At 36.0% G+C, this 15,951-nt stretch overlaps 2 protein-coding genes across 4 annotated transcripts in view; both read left to right on the forward strand.

The window, feature by feature from the left end:
• Positions 1-15,951, forward strand: part of LOC125688256 (uncharacterized) — a 494,473-nt gene that overhangs the window by 40,180 nt on the left and 438,342 nt on the right. The window lies entirely within an intron of this gene.
• Positions 8,011-15,951, forward strand: part of SEMA3E (semaphorin 3E) — a 135,816-nt gene continuing 127,875 nt past the window's right edge. For both annotated transcript variants that reach the window (XM_048934054.1, XM_048934055.1), the window contains exon 1: positions 8,011-8,799. In XM_048934054.1, coding sequence (XP_048790011.1) covers positions 8,673-8,799 — 127 coding nt within the window. In that variant the 5' untranslated portion in view covers positions 8,011-8,672. The remainder of the gene's footprint in view (positions 8,800-15,951) is intronic.

The following is a 15,951-nucleotide window of genomic DNA, read 5'->3' on the forward strand; positions in this document are numbered from 1 at the left end:
CTTCCCTCAGACAGACATAATTTTTATGCTCTTCTGGTTTTGCCTACTTTAACTTTTCTACTTTTGGGAATACACAAGTACGTGGTGTTTGAGTAGGGAAGACACAGAAGACTAAACTACAGTCCATAATGACTTTTTCTTTTGGGTCATTTCTTCCTTTATTCTTGGAGGAAGATGGTCACTTGTATAAAAACAAATTATGACTCAGAGAATCCCTACAGAGGGATTAGCCAGAGAAGTGTGGTTTTCACTGTACCTTCATGAAGTCACCATATAAATAGTCTTGTACTGTTTATTTAAGCAGCTCCCTAATCCTTGCCTTGCCCATTACATACAAACTGGTTTTGTTAATTCAAAATAGACATAGTTCTGAGCCACAACATTTATAAGATCATAAAATCTAGGGGTGGAAAACAAGTAATACATCATCCGGTACACCTCCCCTGAAGGATAGAGTAGTCTAGTTAAAAATGACCCAAATAACATGGTTTTAACCACATCCCGAGCCAGCTAGTTTGCTGTCTAGCTCATCCTACTGCCACAGCATTTTTTTAAAATTTTTCTTCATATTCTCCTTCACAAATCTCCAGCTTCTCACTTTCAATTCAGCTTGGCTATGGTTGGGAGAGTGACCCTCCCTTACCCATAGGAGAGCCTTCCATATTGATACAATCACTTTCTTTCTGTAAATGTTCCTACCTCTATGCTTGCTTTAGAAACTGGAGAAATTAGTGTAAACTACATTTCTGTATTATCCTGCACTGTCATAATTTTTTAATTGTCAATATTTTTTTCACATTTGACAATACTACTGTAATTTTTGCACAGCTGTAATACTGGATTGCTGACTAGTTATTTTAATAACTAAAAACTGATGTTATATACTGAATACTGTTGAATAACTATTAAGACAGTGTATAGATAAACAAGAGAAATGGGCAGAAACTGGAACACAGGAAGTTCCATGCTAACACAAGGAAGAAATTCTTTACTGTCAGAGTGACTGAGCACTGGAGCAGGCTGCCTAGAGAGGTTGTGGAGTCCATTTCTATAGAGATCCATCTGGACCCTGCAGCTCTGTGATTCTGTGGTCTTAGTAGATGACAGTAATACAATTTAATCCACACTTTAAAATGATGTAAATGATCTTAGCAAACAGACAACAGATTTCCCTGAGATAAGGTAATCACATATCTAGTTGAAAAATAGACTGTCACTGCTCTTCCATTTCCTCAAGATTGTAATTTAAGGATTAATTCAGCGCTGTTTGATGCCTTTTCCAGAGACTTAAAAGCTGAAGTTGTTGGCTCTTCAATAAAGAAAATGTGTTAAAGCCTCTTCTTTTTCTTTCTGTTTAAGTGAATGTTCATATTTCTATTAAATGTCTGTCTAGACTGATGTCAAAAGTGAAATCCAGTGACTCTCTTCATAATACAGCAGATGGCAAAAAAAGAAATGCTAACGGTGTAAGGCACACCCAAATCACCACACAAAGACAAAGTCTTTGTTTCAACTACTGCACAGAAAAGGACAGCAATTCAGTCAGTCAAGATGCTGTCTCACCTGGATTTATTCTTGGCTAAGAAAAAGCATGGGTGTATGTGTGTGGTAAAGCAGTTAAAAAGGTAGTAATGGATTTTTTTTTTTTTTTTTTTTTTTGTGAAAATAATGATCTTATTAATGCTGTGATTTCAAAAGCCCTTAAAGGATATACGTTTTTCAATTCCTGTTACTTATTCAGTCCAGAATCATAAAGGTTTGACACCTCTCACATTTCCAAAGCTGTCTGTGGCTGCAGAGAGAACAGCCACTATGTACCAAGAGGTGACATAAAATACCAGAGATTTGTGTGCTTCAGTACTCAGCATTTCAACATCTAAATGTTAGTTCAGTGACACTTGTGAAGAGATTCATGGAAGTATATACACCTCTGAATCTCAATAAACCATGGAGGGACTTAATGCTTTAACCACTATGACCCAGAAGCATCTCAACTAAGCTTCTTTCTGTATTGCAGTCAAACATTGTCAGCTCTCTCCCCAGCACGTTCCCTATTAAATGTTTGAAACTGATTCTTTAGATTTCCGCTGTCTTTCAAAAAAAAAGGATTTTGGACTATGGTGCTGTCATAAGAAATCTAATTCATTCTTGAAAGTAGATTATATACTGCTGAGGCAAATCAGAGCATGTACCAATTTGCTCTCTGCTTTTGGGATCTGTCATCATACATGACTTCCAGCAATAGGTGTAAGTAAAAATATGAACTACATGTTGTTCAGGACGCATGTCCATACTGATGATATCACCTTGCTCAAGCAGATGTGTGGAAACTATTATCAGTCAATAAAACTGGAATTCATTTTCAAATATTTTGCATCAAAATACGTTTGCATTTTTAAAACCTGCAATTGATTTGTGGTCAAAATGCTTTACAATTTACACTTTCCATTTCACCTTCGAGAAATAATTATATTAGAAGATGGCTGTAGGCTTCAAACAGAAAATCTGTAAGTCATATTTTCATGCGTCTGATTAAGAAAAGTAAACATTGTTTAAAGCTGACTCTGTCAATGGCTAAACCACTTCATTATGTAGCAGATTGACACCTATGAACTGAAACAACTAAATGACGCCTTTAAGGCGTAAGATGGTGTTTTTATATAACTAATGTGCATTTTTTTAAACAAAATGAAAAATTAACAAACGATAAATTGTAAGATCTTTTAAAGAGAGAATTACACAGTGTTCATACTGTTATCTAGTACTACAAAGAACATCATTCTCTTTAAAAAAATTCTCATTATGAGTTAATGGGAAACGTCTGATACCCGTAATTACTAGACTTCTGAATACTACATTTTTATCTTCTTCTCAGTGATCAGTGGAAAATATGACATGCCATATTTAATCATCAACAAAAATTAAGCTGTTCCATTTTTACTTTTGTTTAGACAGACTTCTGCAATTATTTAATAGGAAAAATATCATCAAAAATACATTCCTCTAGAGAAATCAGTAATTTGATTTTCATCCATAACTAACCATACAGATTGCTGTGACCCATGTGCTAATCGTAAGTCAAGCTCATGGAGTTGATTTCAGTGGTAAGATACTGATACTCTATTTTTTTTTAGTGCAACTCATAAAGATACACTGAAGAGAACTACAATTGAAGAAAGAAGCATTTGCTCCACCTGTTTTATATCGGTTAACCAAAGTATGTGATCTATGGCCCAAGTAGTATTGACATTCACCTATAATTAGTCATAGAAGTGACACTACTGCAAACAACAATGTCCCAAGGACAGTGAGTTTCAATATTTACCTGACAAAACCCAGTCTCTCTGAAATCAAAAGGAAAGTAATTTAGTTCAGAATTATTTTTTCCTCCAGAGCACTAATTTACAGGATAATTTTGCGGTGAGTTTGAAGTGCAAGTTCATGTTCAGTCAAACTCTTTTGCTTAATGAATATTGTCTAAATTTGATCTTGGATCAAAGGGAGAGTTTACTGTGTATGAAACAAGAGAAATAACATTTCCCTGTCCTAAAGACATTGTATATAAACACATTGGCTTTCACACAGGGCTAGGATCCAACTCCAGCAGACAAAAGCAAATGTCAGAATCATTTATAGTCTGAAAATTCTATATGATGACTAAGTTTTGTTTTAATTTCTTGTTATTACCTTGTATCAAACAGGATCTGGCAGCATTCTTTTGCTATCAGTTAACATATCCTCCCTAGGGTCAGTGGGGTCATTTGAGTGGTTTTCTGCTCCTTTCTTGGAGAGATCTAAGAAGATACTACTATTGAGCGATTACTCACCTGCTGTATCTATTTTTCCATGTTCTTGTTGTGTCTTGTCAGAACTCTTGCTTAATGTGCCACAGAATTTTTGTTGGTTGATTAGGAGTTAAGAGGCTGCACCATTGCACCACTGCAATGACAAGCATTTTTTCTGTAGGGCTGAAGCAAGAGCCAGTTACCAGTTTCTAACAGAGGCTGGAGCAGACATGAATTACCACCTCAAAGGCAAAGATAAGACAGAGATAATAATTACATGATATACAAGCTTTTCCTTCATCTCCCACATCTACTCTTTCTCTATAATAGTATTTGAAAGCTGAAGTGTCAATACTAACTGCAATGCTCACTGGATAAATAGTGACATATGAAAGCTTTGCAAGTAAAACACTGTAAGAGAAGGATTTCTTTAAGTTTTGTTAAAAGATTTGTCTGTTAAATAAATGATTACCTTTGCAATACACTTACCACAGGTTACAGGATTAATGAAGATGCAGGCGTCATTAACTTTCATTGAAGGCCACACAGCTCTTCCTTGGATTGCTCACCTTCTTTTGATCTGCAAACAATCCGAAAGAGATTTTCTGCCATGGCTCAGTCTTTAGAAGGAGGCAGTCTTGTAGCTTTCAAACTGGTTTTGAGTTATGGTTATGGCGATCTTTGGACCACCCTAGCTTTAACATTTCTAAACACTTCATTTTGCTTTATAGTTATAATGTTTAGAATTTGTTACTGGTGCTAGTAGCTAATAGCAGATCTACTTATTTATATCATGCTCCTGCATTTACATTTACTCTCTCAGTTAAACGAGTTCACACAGTATGTCAGAAGCATTTTATGTTAGAGTGTTTAGACTTACAGGCTCACTGGCTTCATTAGAACTGCTGTGCATCTGTGCAACAGTGGTTGCAGCAAATCAAACCGTGACTCACAGACTTTACAAAGCAATTCACAATTAATTTGGAGTTCTTTTACTAGTTTTTTTTACTGTACATACAGAATGCAAGTGTACACAGCATCTTTATTTTTGTCTTTTCTATTAAGAAAACCTCTAGTATTTTTTAGCTGAGAGCAATTATATAAACTTTATCCCAGCAGTCAAATATACCAGATTTGCATCTCAATTTTCAAACACCTGAGGACTTCTAGGCATGAATTTTTACTTACCTGTCAGCATTCACTTAAACAGATATTTTGCTACTGAAAAAAATTCAGGTTCAACAGAGATCTGTTCTATTTGCCTTGTTAACAGAAAATACACAGTAAGCCCACCATGTTTATCTTCAGAGACCCAGCAAGGTATTGCATGTGGACTCTGCAGCCCTTGGCATCTGTGTTTATACTCATCTAAGACAGAATCCTAATATTTGAACATCTTAGTTGCTATCCTTGTACCTACTGTTTAAAATCCTTCAGGAACAAGTCTCTCAAAACACCCCTAGAGGCAAGACCACATGTCTGTTTAATTGAAAAGTCGCTGAGGCAAAGAGCTTGTCTGCCTTGCCTGAGGCCACACATTTCTGCCTTGAAATTGTGTGTACCTTTCCACTACTCACTTTTCATCAATATTTATTTGTTTGTTTCTTTGTTTGTTTGTTATAAGTTGGTGTAAGGCTTATATATCTTATACAACGATTTGAGAAAAAATGAAGCAAGGATATATCTGTTAAGAACATTCATTTTTTTTCTTCTAGGAAAGAAGTGAGTCTCCTGCTTACACCAATATGTGCATTTTCCCGTTCCCTTCCATCTTGTTGGGCCTCTTTCCAGTGCAGTCATCTTTCTTTGTGTTCAGCAGCCTTTCCCTGCATGTGCATGCCAGCATCTCTTGCTGTCAGCTGAAGCCTCCCCTTCCAACAGCAGCTCCAGCTCCTGTAGCCCTGCTCCACAGCCTTCCCTCGACAGGCACGGAAAGTAGCCTGAGGCATCCACACAGCCCACTTAGCTCAAGAATTAGATTTCAGACAGAAATACTTTGTCCTTTGGCACAAATATGAAAATCAGCTTGCCTGGGTATTTCTGAAGCTACTGAAGCCCCTGCTCTGAGTCACGTGTTTGTAGGGAGCCAAGACCTACGTAATGGCTGGGGATGCATGGGTTTTTGAAGTGCAACAGAGTGTACAGGTAAGTTCTCATCAGAAGGGAATTGCCCTTATTTTTACACTGAGCTTGTCTGAGTAGACGTGCTGCACCTTTTCTCTTACCTAAGAACAAAATAAGGCCCATGCTTTCCAGCTGCTCCCTTCTTTCTCACCTTCCAGAAAAAAATGAAACTAGAATTTAAGGAATTTAAAGCTGGAGAAACTGTCTTAAGATTGTTGCACTATTGTGGTAGTACCACCTCAGGATACCTGAAGTCTTAACTAATTAGGTTCAGCATCTATAGCATTAGCTGGATCCTGAGAATATCCACAACCTCCTACTGTACTTTGAATAACAGCTCCAGAGAGGGGCAGAATTTGAGGGTTTGCATCAATGTTTGGTTTACTCACTAAATTTGGTTTCAGTATTCATACTTGAGCTTGCATTTGGATTTCTGTAGCCTTTTTGAAAATGTATAGATTAAATTAAAAAGACTATTGAATTTTCTATATCAAGATTCTTAAAAGCAAAAAGGACATTTGGGTTACTTCAGAAACTGAATTGTTTAAATTTTTAAGATTTACATTTAAGAGAGCTCACAGAATTACATCCAAAGACAAATGCAAATTTTCAGAGAGGCCTCAACAGATCGTGCTCTTTACAACAGCTTCAAGTGATCAAATGCAGCACACTGATACGCCTTAGTACGACAGAAAGGTGCCAATAAAATCTCCATCAGGTAGATGATAAACTTGTCTGTGGTGAGATCAGTTCTTGGAGGCAGAGACAGTATTGTTTTCACAGACAATGTCTCTAGCACACATACTGAGTGACTGCCAGATACCTGGCCCCACAGCCCTACATCAGTATACAATTCAGTGTAACCTGCAATGTGTGTGCATGAAATGGAACAAAGAGCTATGTGATTTAGCTCTTGCTCAGCTCTTGCTCCTGTGGTTTAGCTGCTGATGGCACAGTTTCCAACTGATTTAAGGCTAGCCCAGGTATGTGTACGTGACCTGCTGTTGGAGAACTAACAGGTAGACATGACCTCCCCACTTCTGATTATACAGCTTCCAGGAGTCCTTGGGTACCCTCACTGATTTACTTTTGTCTTTTCCTCCAAAGTTGCTTCCTTTTTTTTTTTTCCCCATCGTAGTAGATCATATTTTTCAATCTCCTTGAACAGATCTGCAGATCTTTCTTCTCCCATCTATTTATCCTGTCATTACAATTCTTAGCATTTCACAATGGTATTGTGCTAGGTTCATTTCAGTTTGTTGGCACACAGAAATTTCTTATTAAATCTTTCTGTCCAGATATCATTCTCTTTTGTAGGCTACCAAATGTGTTTGAGTACATTATCTCTAGATTAGTATATTAGTTTTCGTGTTTCATTTTTGCAAAGACCTGAGAAATATTAACACCTTCATTAACAAAAACAAAACAAACAAACAAAAAAAAAAATTAAAAAAACCCTACAATTGTTAATAACTGAAGTGTGCCTCAAAAAATGCTAAAAGATTCTATGCATGAGATCTGAGCTACAGAGCATTTTAATTTATGTATTTCAGGCCTGGACCTATAGACTTTTAAAATAAAAACTTAATTTTTGCCACAGGTATAATTTTAATGATGTGAATTTTAATGATGCTTAATTAGAAATGATTTTTAAAAAAGAGATGGAATTATCTGGTATTTGTTAGTTGCAATGTAAGAAGTAGCTGCTTGACCCTACTAAATCTGATGCTGTTTATCATGCTCTCATTAAGATGTGTGTAGAAGCACATCTGTAGAAGGAAAAAACAAACAAAAATAACAAAAACAAACAAAAAAAAAACAACAAAAAACAAAACAAAACAAAAAAACAAACAAAAGAAAACCACAACCAAAAACAACAACATAAAACCAAACCCTTTTTAAAATAAAAAAAAGACTGCTGATCCACTTAGTAGCATGCTGTTTAATGACTCTAAGTGATAATGCACTTAAACTGTTAATTCAAGGGTTAATCCTCCTCTAACACTGAGCTGGAAAAAAAACTTGAAATGACTTTTCAGAAGGGAGGGGCAGGAAGAATTCTGACCGTTCTCCTGATGCTTTACAACATGAAACCACGAAGCAATTGAGGAATCAGCGCACGGCACGTGGATTAAATCGCTTCCTAGAAGCAGCTCGTACTGTACATCGCCTCAACCCTCGCTGAACTTTCTCAGTAAATACGGCAGCCTGACAGCCCGGCTTCCCCGCTGGGTGGATCCTGCAACTCCAGGAGGGAATGGCACTTCTTGTTTTTAATTAGCAAAGGTGAAAGGTGAATTAAAACTGGCTGTTTAGCAAGTCAGAGCAAGGGGCTGAGTTCCGAAGAGCACCAAGGAGGAGGGTGCTTTCTTTTTATTTTTTTTATTTTTCTTTTTTTTTCCCTCCTTCTTTTAATGAATTGCCTTGCAGGAGGGACTGCAAATACAGCTTCTTCCTGAATCCACGGGCAGAGTTACTAGAGAGCTCAAGACACAACACTGCAGAGTAACGCCTTGGAATGTCCTCGCACTTTATAAACAATTGTACTGGGGAGGGAATGTTTTTACATGACATTTGCACAGCTTGACAAATGGCAAGCTGAGGCTGTGTGCTCTTCTGACGAACATTGATTTTTCACATAGAGATACCCCACAAACTGACCAAAGAGAGATATCTGACTGTACTGGAAAAGTAGAAGTGGAACTTGGAGCCTTAAAAAAAACAAACAAAGAGCTGCAGTTAAGTGAAGAGAGCAAGATTTCGATGTTGGGCATGATGGCATCTGCCCAGGACCTTTTAATTCTGGCACTATGTGGCTTGTTACTAGAGTTACCGGCTGGATGTCACGCAACAGATACGAGACAGCCAAGGTTACGTCTGTCACATAAAGGTAGGTCAGTGTGTCAGGTTTTTAAAGCCTTTATGCTAATGCAAGTTCATTGACTTCACTGAAAGTATTGCAGTGGGGTTAAACTGCGGTCCTTTGACAGAGTAAAATATTCCTCTTCAGAAATGCTGTAAATTATGTCCTTGTACTAAATTGCATCTGTAATTGACTTTACTGAAATTGGAATGATTTCAGGAACTTGTAGTGATTGATTTTAGGCTGTTTCAATATTCTTATACCTGAAAGAGCGTTAGGTTTTCTTGTCATTCTGTTGATGTCCTCTGTGCTGTAAGAAGGATGTCTGATCTTTAATAATAAGGAAAGTCATGAGAAGATAGCCTGAAATTACTACTGAATAAATATACTCTTATGCATAAAGTAACCCTTAAGCAATTGAATGTCTGTTTCACTTTTAGAATTCTATTTATCTACAAATATAGCTAAGGCAAAAAGACTGCATTCCTGTGTAACCATATGATTCATTTTCTAAACTAGCAAGTGTCATCACACTGTAATTAAAATGACTAACTGCCAATGTAAGTCTGCTTCCAGTTTAGCTGCTACTCAAAGAAAAATATTACTTTCTCTCATATTTGTGTATATTACTTACAACTTTTTTCTTCAGTTTTAGTCTCCCTGAAACCCCTTCTCCCTTAGCTCCTTCCAAGTGCCCCCTTGTTCTAGATTGCATGTGATTTAAACTCTTCCTTATGATTCGGTTCTTATCGTATGTATATCTATGGGTACCTGTACACAGCCATGACGTTTCAGTCCTCTGCAGTAGCATATACATTTCTAGATGTCATACATATATGTCAGGCAGTTAGTAGCAGTGAAGGTGGAAAAAATATGCATGGGTGCAAGGTAAATTGATGTTAAGCCAATCAGCTATGTTTAGATATTACCTTTTGTGCAAAGATGAAAAGAAAATACCTTTTTGCTGACATAGTTGGGAGTGAGAACATGCTAATTTGCTGAAGTACATTTCTGTGGCTATGGAAGTGATAACTATGCAGCATCAGTGTGAATTATATTAAAATATGTATTTTAAGTATGGCTAGGATTTAAAATCTAGCATCAGCTAGAACTCCACATGGCTTTAGTCTAAACAAGGTTTAATTGTGTTTTATATAGCAAGCTAAATTAACAGTTATAAAGAAAGAATCTGAATAGGATAATTGGTCTGTATGCCTTGCTAGGAAGCTCTATGAAATGAGTTTTGTTTTTATTAGGGCAATGAAACATGATTTAAAGAGGGAGACTTGTCATGAAAAGCTCTCTTGTAAGTAAACAATTGATTGCTACTAATGCAATAAATCCCTTTCAATATGTAAATCAGTAGAAATGAGTGATAAATGCTGATTATATAATTCCTTCACATCTCCTTTGTTGAAAATGTATTTTACTGTTAATTTATTTCTAGGCGTAGTCACTAAGGCTATTGTTATTATATATATATAAATATATATATATATATTGATTATATATATATATATAAATATATATAAAATAAAGCAATCTTTATTTCCTTGAAATGGAGTTAGGGAGAAGAGAAAAGCAGAGTAAATGAGACAAATAGACCTACTGTTATGTTGGTTCAGGGTTTAGCTGCCAATTCTGGCAAGCTCCCCACTATGGTTCTGCAACTATTAACTGCTTCTGTGCTCACTTGTAGGAATAATTGTTTTTCCGCTGGTTGGAATCACTGTACATTTCACTGCATACTACTTTCACTTACAGCAGGGAGCCAGTAACTTGGACATAGCACATCATAACTCTGATATTCTCAAGGAAATTTTAAAACATCCGTTTCTCTCTGAGGGCCAAACCTCCCCAGCCTAATGTCAGTTTTCCCAGATCCAATGACATAGAAAGATCTTTTACAAGCAAATTCTCTACCATGAGCACACATATCTCCATCCTGTATTTCACCTCATAGAGCAACCTGCAACATTTTTCACACTTATGGAATGTGACTGATTTTACAAGCTGTGTTGCAGTCAATGAATGCCTGACTACATACCCAAAGTCAAAGGTTATATGTGGCATCCCTGCTTACACCCTGGGAACTGCACTCGCAACTCTTCCATCCAAAAGAATGTAGCATCCAAGTATGAAGTCCATGAGTAAATGTTGCTGTATTCACTAATCAAACAGGAACAGCAGGAAGATCCCCTCATTTGAATTGCACATACTCCAGGGGGATGCTGTTCTGGGTACCAGAGGGGCATGGGCAGTTACAAAGTGGTGGCTGCACCACTTTGGTACAGGCAATGAAATCCATATGCGTATATTTTCAGCATGGAATAGCTGTAAATTCAGCAGTAAATTTAATCACAAAGATCCTGAAACATGAAAGCAGACATGCCTACTCAGTGCCTCCCTTTGCAACTGGTAACGTTGGAGGTTAATTAGCATTCAGGCCACTGCAGGCTAGGCTAGTACTGACAGATAAGTAAAAGCTTCTGTGATGAGTATGATGACCTTTAAGGACATGAGATTTTTTTTTTTTTTTTTTTCGGCGGGAGGAGTATTTATAACTAATTTACTTTAAAAGCTTATTACCTTATAGAGCTAGGAGAAGGCATCCACAAATCAGACACACTGATTTTTACAAACTTTCCTTTCCTTTTTCTGCTTCAGAAGTGATGTTCAGTGAAAGTAAAGTGAACTGACAATGAATGAGAGCTTTTTGCCCTCAGCAAACCAGGCTTCACCTGCAGAGCACACATGCTTCCCAACTCACTGCAACAAGCTCAGGTCCTAACCCTTGCTCAGAAGGGTCGCCTGATGGATAGGAATACCACAATCCCCTTGCCAATTAAAGGATATACTGTGAAACCTCTGTTTGATGCTATGGCCATTTACTCAGCTTTAGTGGGACTTAATCGAAATCCTGCATTCCTGAACTACTGTTAAACCTGTCAGTTTAATGTAAGCTGTAATGGTGTTTTTTTGGTAACACAGAGGATTGTCTTCACTCACATTAAACTCAAACATGAGAATTTTGCCATTCCTTTATTTGGGGTTGAATTAATTTTATGGTTTTAACTTAGTTCTTAGTAACTTGAACTGTATACAAGCCCAGGAATTGAAGCTGTTTTCCTCAGTCCATCAGCTTTTGCTCATGAGAAAATTTATATTGCAATTAACACCATTTGTGGTATTAGTGGTATGGTCATGTTGGAGGTTGCATTTGACAATGATCAGCAGATGTCTTGCTTGAGATAATGACGTACCTCTAACGTTTCATGTTGATTTGTAGAGATTAAAATGTATTATTGCTCACTCAGTATTAGAGAGAAATATTGTTTCTACGTTATTAAGTTGTAGGTTGATAAATACATTTAAAAATCATTAGCTGATTTTAAGTACAGTACAGGCACTGCTTAATGAGGTGATAATGGAGGCCAAGATTCAGACCCCGTGCTTTATAGGCTGCGGGTTGCATTCTTTCCCAGTGTCCCACAGTTTGAGTTCTCGCAATGGGAAATATATAATTAAGGTGAAATCAGCACACGCTATATGTTAAGAAGAAACTATTTACATTACAGGTTGAAATGGATTTGGTTTCTTTCCAGAGAGCAGGAGGGATACATTTATATAAGCCTAGTAGAACTACATTAAAAGCATGCAGGCCTGAAGAGCCCATGAAGGACATAATTGTATAATTCATGCCCAACACATGGTATGCAGTGTGCTCCTAAGTGTTCTTTTCTGGTTTGTGGATAGGTTAAAGAGCAAAGGTAACAGTATGAAAGTGGTGTCTCCACAATTTTGTACCAGGAATAGAATATGGTACAGTGGGCTCTGTGCAGACATCTGCAGATATTGAGAAATTTTACCTGTTTTACCTGTTTATACTGCTCTTAAGTGACTTGAGGAATTTTGGCATTGTCCAAGTTCAGTTTGTGTATCTATGTGCTGGACACTGTTTTTTCCTGGAAAGGGTGTGATTAAGTAGCTTTTCCAGTCCTAACATCTCCACCTTGCTTGCTGTGAGCAGTGCTTGCTACTTGAAGTAGTGAAGTTGCAACAGGCAGAAGGATCAGACTGAACTAAGAAAACAAGAATCTGGGCTTTTAAATTTTGTTCTCAAGATAAAACATTTCAAAAAGCTAGAAGACTGAAGAGACAGATAAAATTTTGCAGAAGTGATACTTTCTGTGTTCATATACAGATTTTAATATATAGGATGTGTTACATGAAACCATCTATAAGAATTATGGTTTGTTAGGCCTGGCTAATGGTCTTCAAGGACTGCTGAGCTCTGCTGCAAAGGAAAAATATTTCATTGCTATTTGCAGGAGCTGGATTTTCAATGTGCCTACTTTAACTTTTTGATAATAGTCATTTTTACTCCATTATACTTAAACTAGATTAAGATATGTCTGCAAATTTTATTGGTTGTAATTTAGTTTATCTAGTCAGAGATTTACTTGCAAAAAGAAATTTGATTTCAGAGACTAGTTTGGAAATTATTGTAGCAATGTCTTGCTCTTCATCTCTGGTCTTATAACTGTAACTATACATCTTCAGGATTTTTTACTGTGTCAGTAGGTGGCAGCAAAATTTATCCAGGGACTAATGAAAAATGTGAATAATAAAAATTTAGAAAAATTTTAGACAAGTATTTGTGGATACTGACGTAGGTAAACACATTAAATGTACATATAGTATTTTCAGTTAGTCATCACCTGTCCACAAAAAACATTGTTAATTAAAACCAGCCACATAACTGATAACTGAATCATGGCTGATTCAGTTTTATATGTAGACTTTTTCTATTTTAATAGTCTTCATGGCAGTAGAATTTTGGCTTGAAATGATTATGAAAGACTAGCTTTTCTACCAAGAAATGTTAAAACGTGAGTAAGATATTCATTCATACTATATATAAATCAATGTGAATCTATCAAAATAAGGACCTGGCTTATCGGTGCTTACCTATAGTCCAGGGAAGTCTGTATTAAAAAAATATGTTATGTGTGTGTATATATTTATGAATACCTATGTCAATGTATAAATATCTATATGTATATAAATATATGTATGAATATGTATACTTGTGTATACATAAATATAAGTATCTATAAAATATGTGTATGTAAATAACAGATAGATGTTCGGATTTTCCTTATGGTGAAATAAGTAACAGTATAACTCCGAGGGCTCAGGAACTAAAGACTTGCATTTTATCTGAAGGTATACAAATCTCTTTGAGTACAAGGACTGATATTACAAGTATTTGGAAACAGTCTCTTTTTAACTGAATTCTTGAGGCTACATAGAACTCAGTGTCAGAATAGAAATATTTTAAAGAAGGATATATAGATATCTCAGACGAACTAGTGAGTAAGACAGGAGGGCTTTTATTCCCTTTCTCCCTTTGGCCTAACAACAAACCTTGCCTCAGATTTATTATTTATCCATATCCCAAGAGGTGACTGGCAGCAAGTTCAGGAGTGTTTCCAAGTAATCCTAGATTGATTTGTTCACAAAGGCTGGAATTTTTTGGCAGAGAAATCATGACAGTTCCTTTCATAACTGCAGTTTGTTGACAAAGGCTTCTGTAAGTTTTACTTTAGCAGAACTCCGAAGTGATAAGCACTGCCACTGGGGATGTAAGAAGCAGATTGTTTGCTGTGTAACATCAATCACTTTCCTGTTTTTGCTTTAAAGAACTAAGTGCCATCTGAAGCTACAAGACCAGAATATTCTGCATGCTACTGCTTCCACACAGCTACCTCCTTGCTTTCAGAGTGATAACACCATCTGCCATTTCAAACTCTTCATCAGAGATTATACTTATTATTTCACTAGAAATGTTTTATTTTATTTACATGAACACAAGCTTAATGTTGTTTGTATGATTTACGTTATGCTGTGCAAGGGTGAGCATCTGTTTGAGACCTTTTGAGAAATTCTGGGTCAAAAAATATTCCAAAACTCTGCAATAGGTATACTAAATATTATTAGAACTGCTGTCTTGGTCTTCTTCATACAATTAGGCAAATATAATGAAGTCAACATGTAGGGAACATTAATTAGATGTAGTCAACATTAATTAGAAATAAACTTTATTTCTTAAAGAAATTCAAACCCTGTAGGGATAAAGATAATAATCTTTGTTTTACACTCCTAATGTAAGTATACTATTTTAAATGTTTTGTGTTGGTTAGTTAACGTTTGCACTTACATAATCATTTAAGCATTCATGACTGTACATGAAAGAAAATGTTAAAAGAAAAAAAAAAAGAAAATAGTGCATTATAAAAAAATCTGTGATGTAGTTTAGCATTAATTCCAAACTCTTGTGAAGAAAGAATGTTAAATAGCTTTGAAGAAACAGTATTTGAGTAGTTTTTAAATAAATTCCATCTTTAAGTTTGTGAAAATTACAAACTGTCAACATCAAGATTCTGTTTGACAAACTGACTGAATTTACTACATACTTAAAAGCAAATAAAAACATTGATTCTCTCAGGAAATGGTTTCAAAAATGAATGTTACCAGCCTATTCTTTTTTGTCATCTTACACTGAACCTACTCCTTTCTTCCATCATCTTGTTTCTTCTGATCTTCCTGAAGTCTACAATTCTGATTTTGGAAAAGATGTTTCACCTTGTTAACTGATTCAGCTAAAGACTATTGTAACTGTGTTTCTCCTTTAAGCATCTTTTGTTAGTTCTGATGAAGCTACTAGTAGATATGCTTTTGCCCATGGTACCTCCCATTATCAGGTGGTTTTATAGCTCTATAAAATATTTTTTGTTTCAGAACAGTGTAAAGCAGAACTGTAACATTTTTGTTCAACTTTTTTCATACCTCATGATGTTTACAAAAATCAGCTAGGCAAGAAACAACATTACAAACATGAAAAAAAAAAAAAGGATTTTTCTGTTTTTTTTTTTGTTTGTTTTATTTTGTTTTGTTTTGTTTTGTTTTGTTTTCAGGTTTTGTCCTGATGTTTCTTGATGCTAGGCTTTGCATTTGTAAACTTCAGCACATTACTATCAGGCATCTCTGAATACACTCTTTGGCCACAGTGCTGTAGGTGAATATACCATCTTAGCAATGTGTCTTTCTTTCTAAGTCTGCTCTCATTCTTACATTACCTATAATTTACAGGTGCTCTGGAATATAACAGCCTGT

This window comes from Lagopus muta, chromosome 1, assembly GCF_023343835.1.
Source record: "Lagopus muta isolate bLagMut1 chromosome 1, bLagMut1 primary, whole genome shotgun sequence".
NCBI lineage: Eukaryota > Metazoa > Chordata > Aves > Galliformes > Phasianidae > Lagopus > Lagopus muta.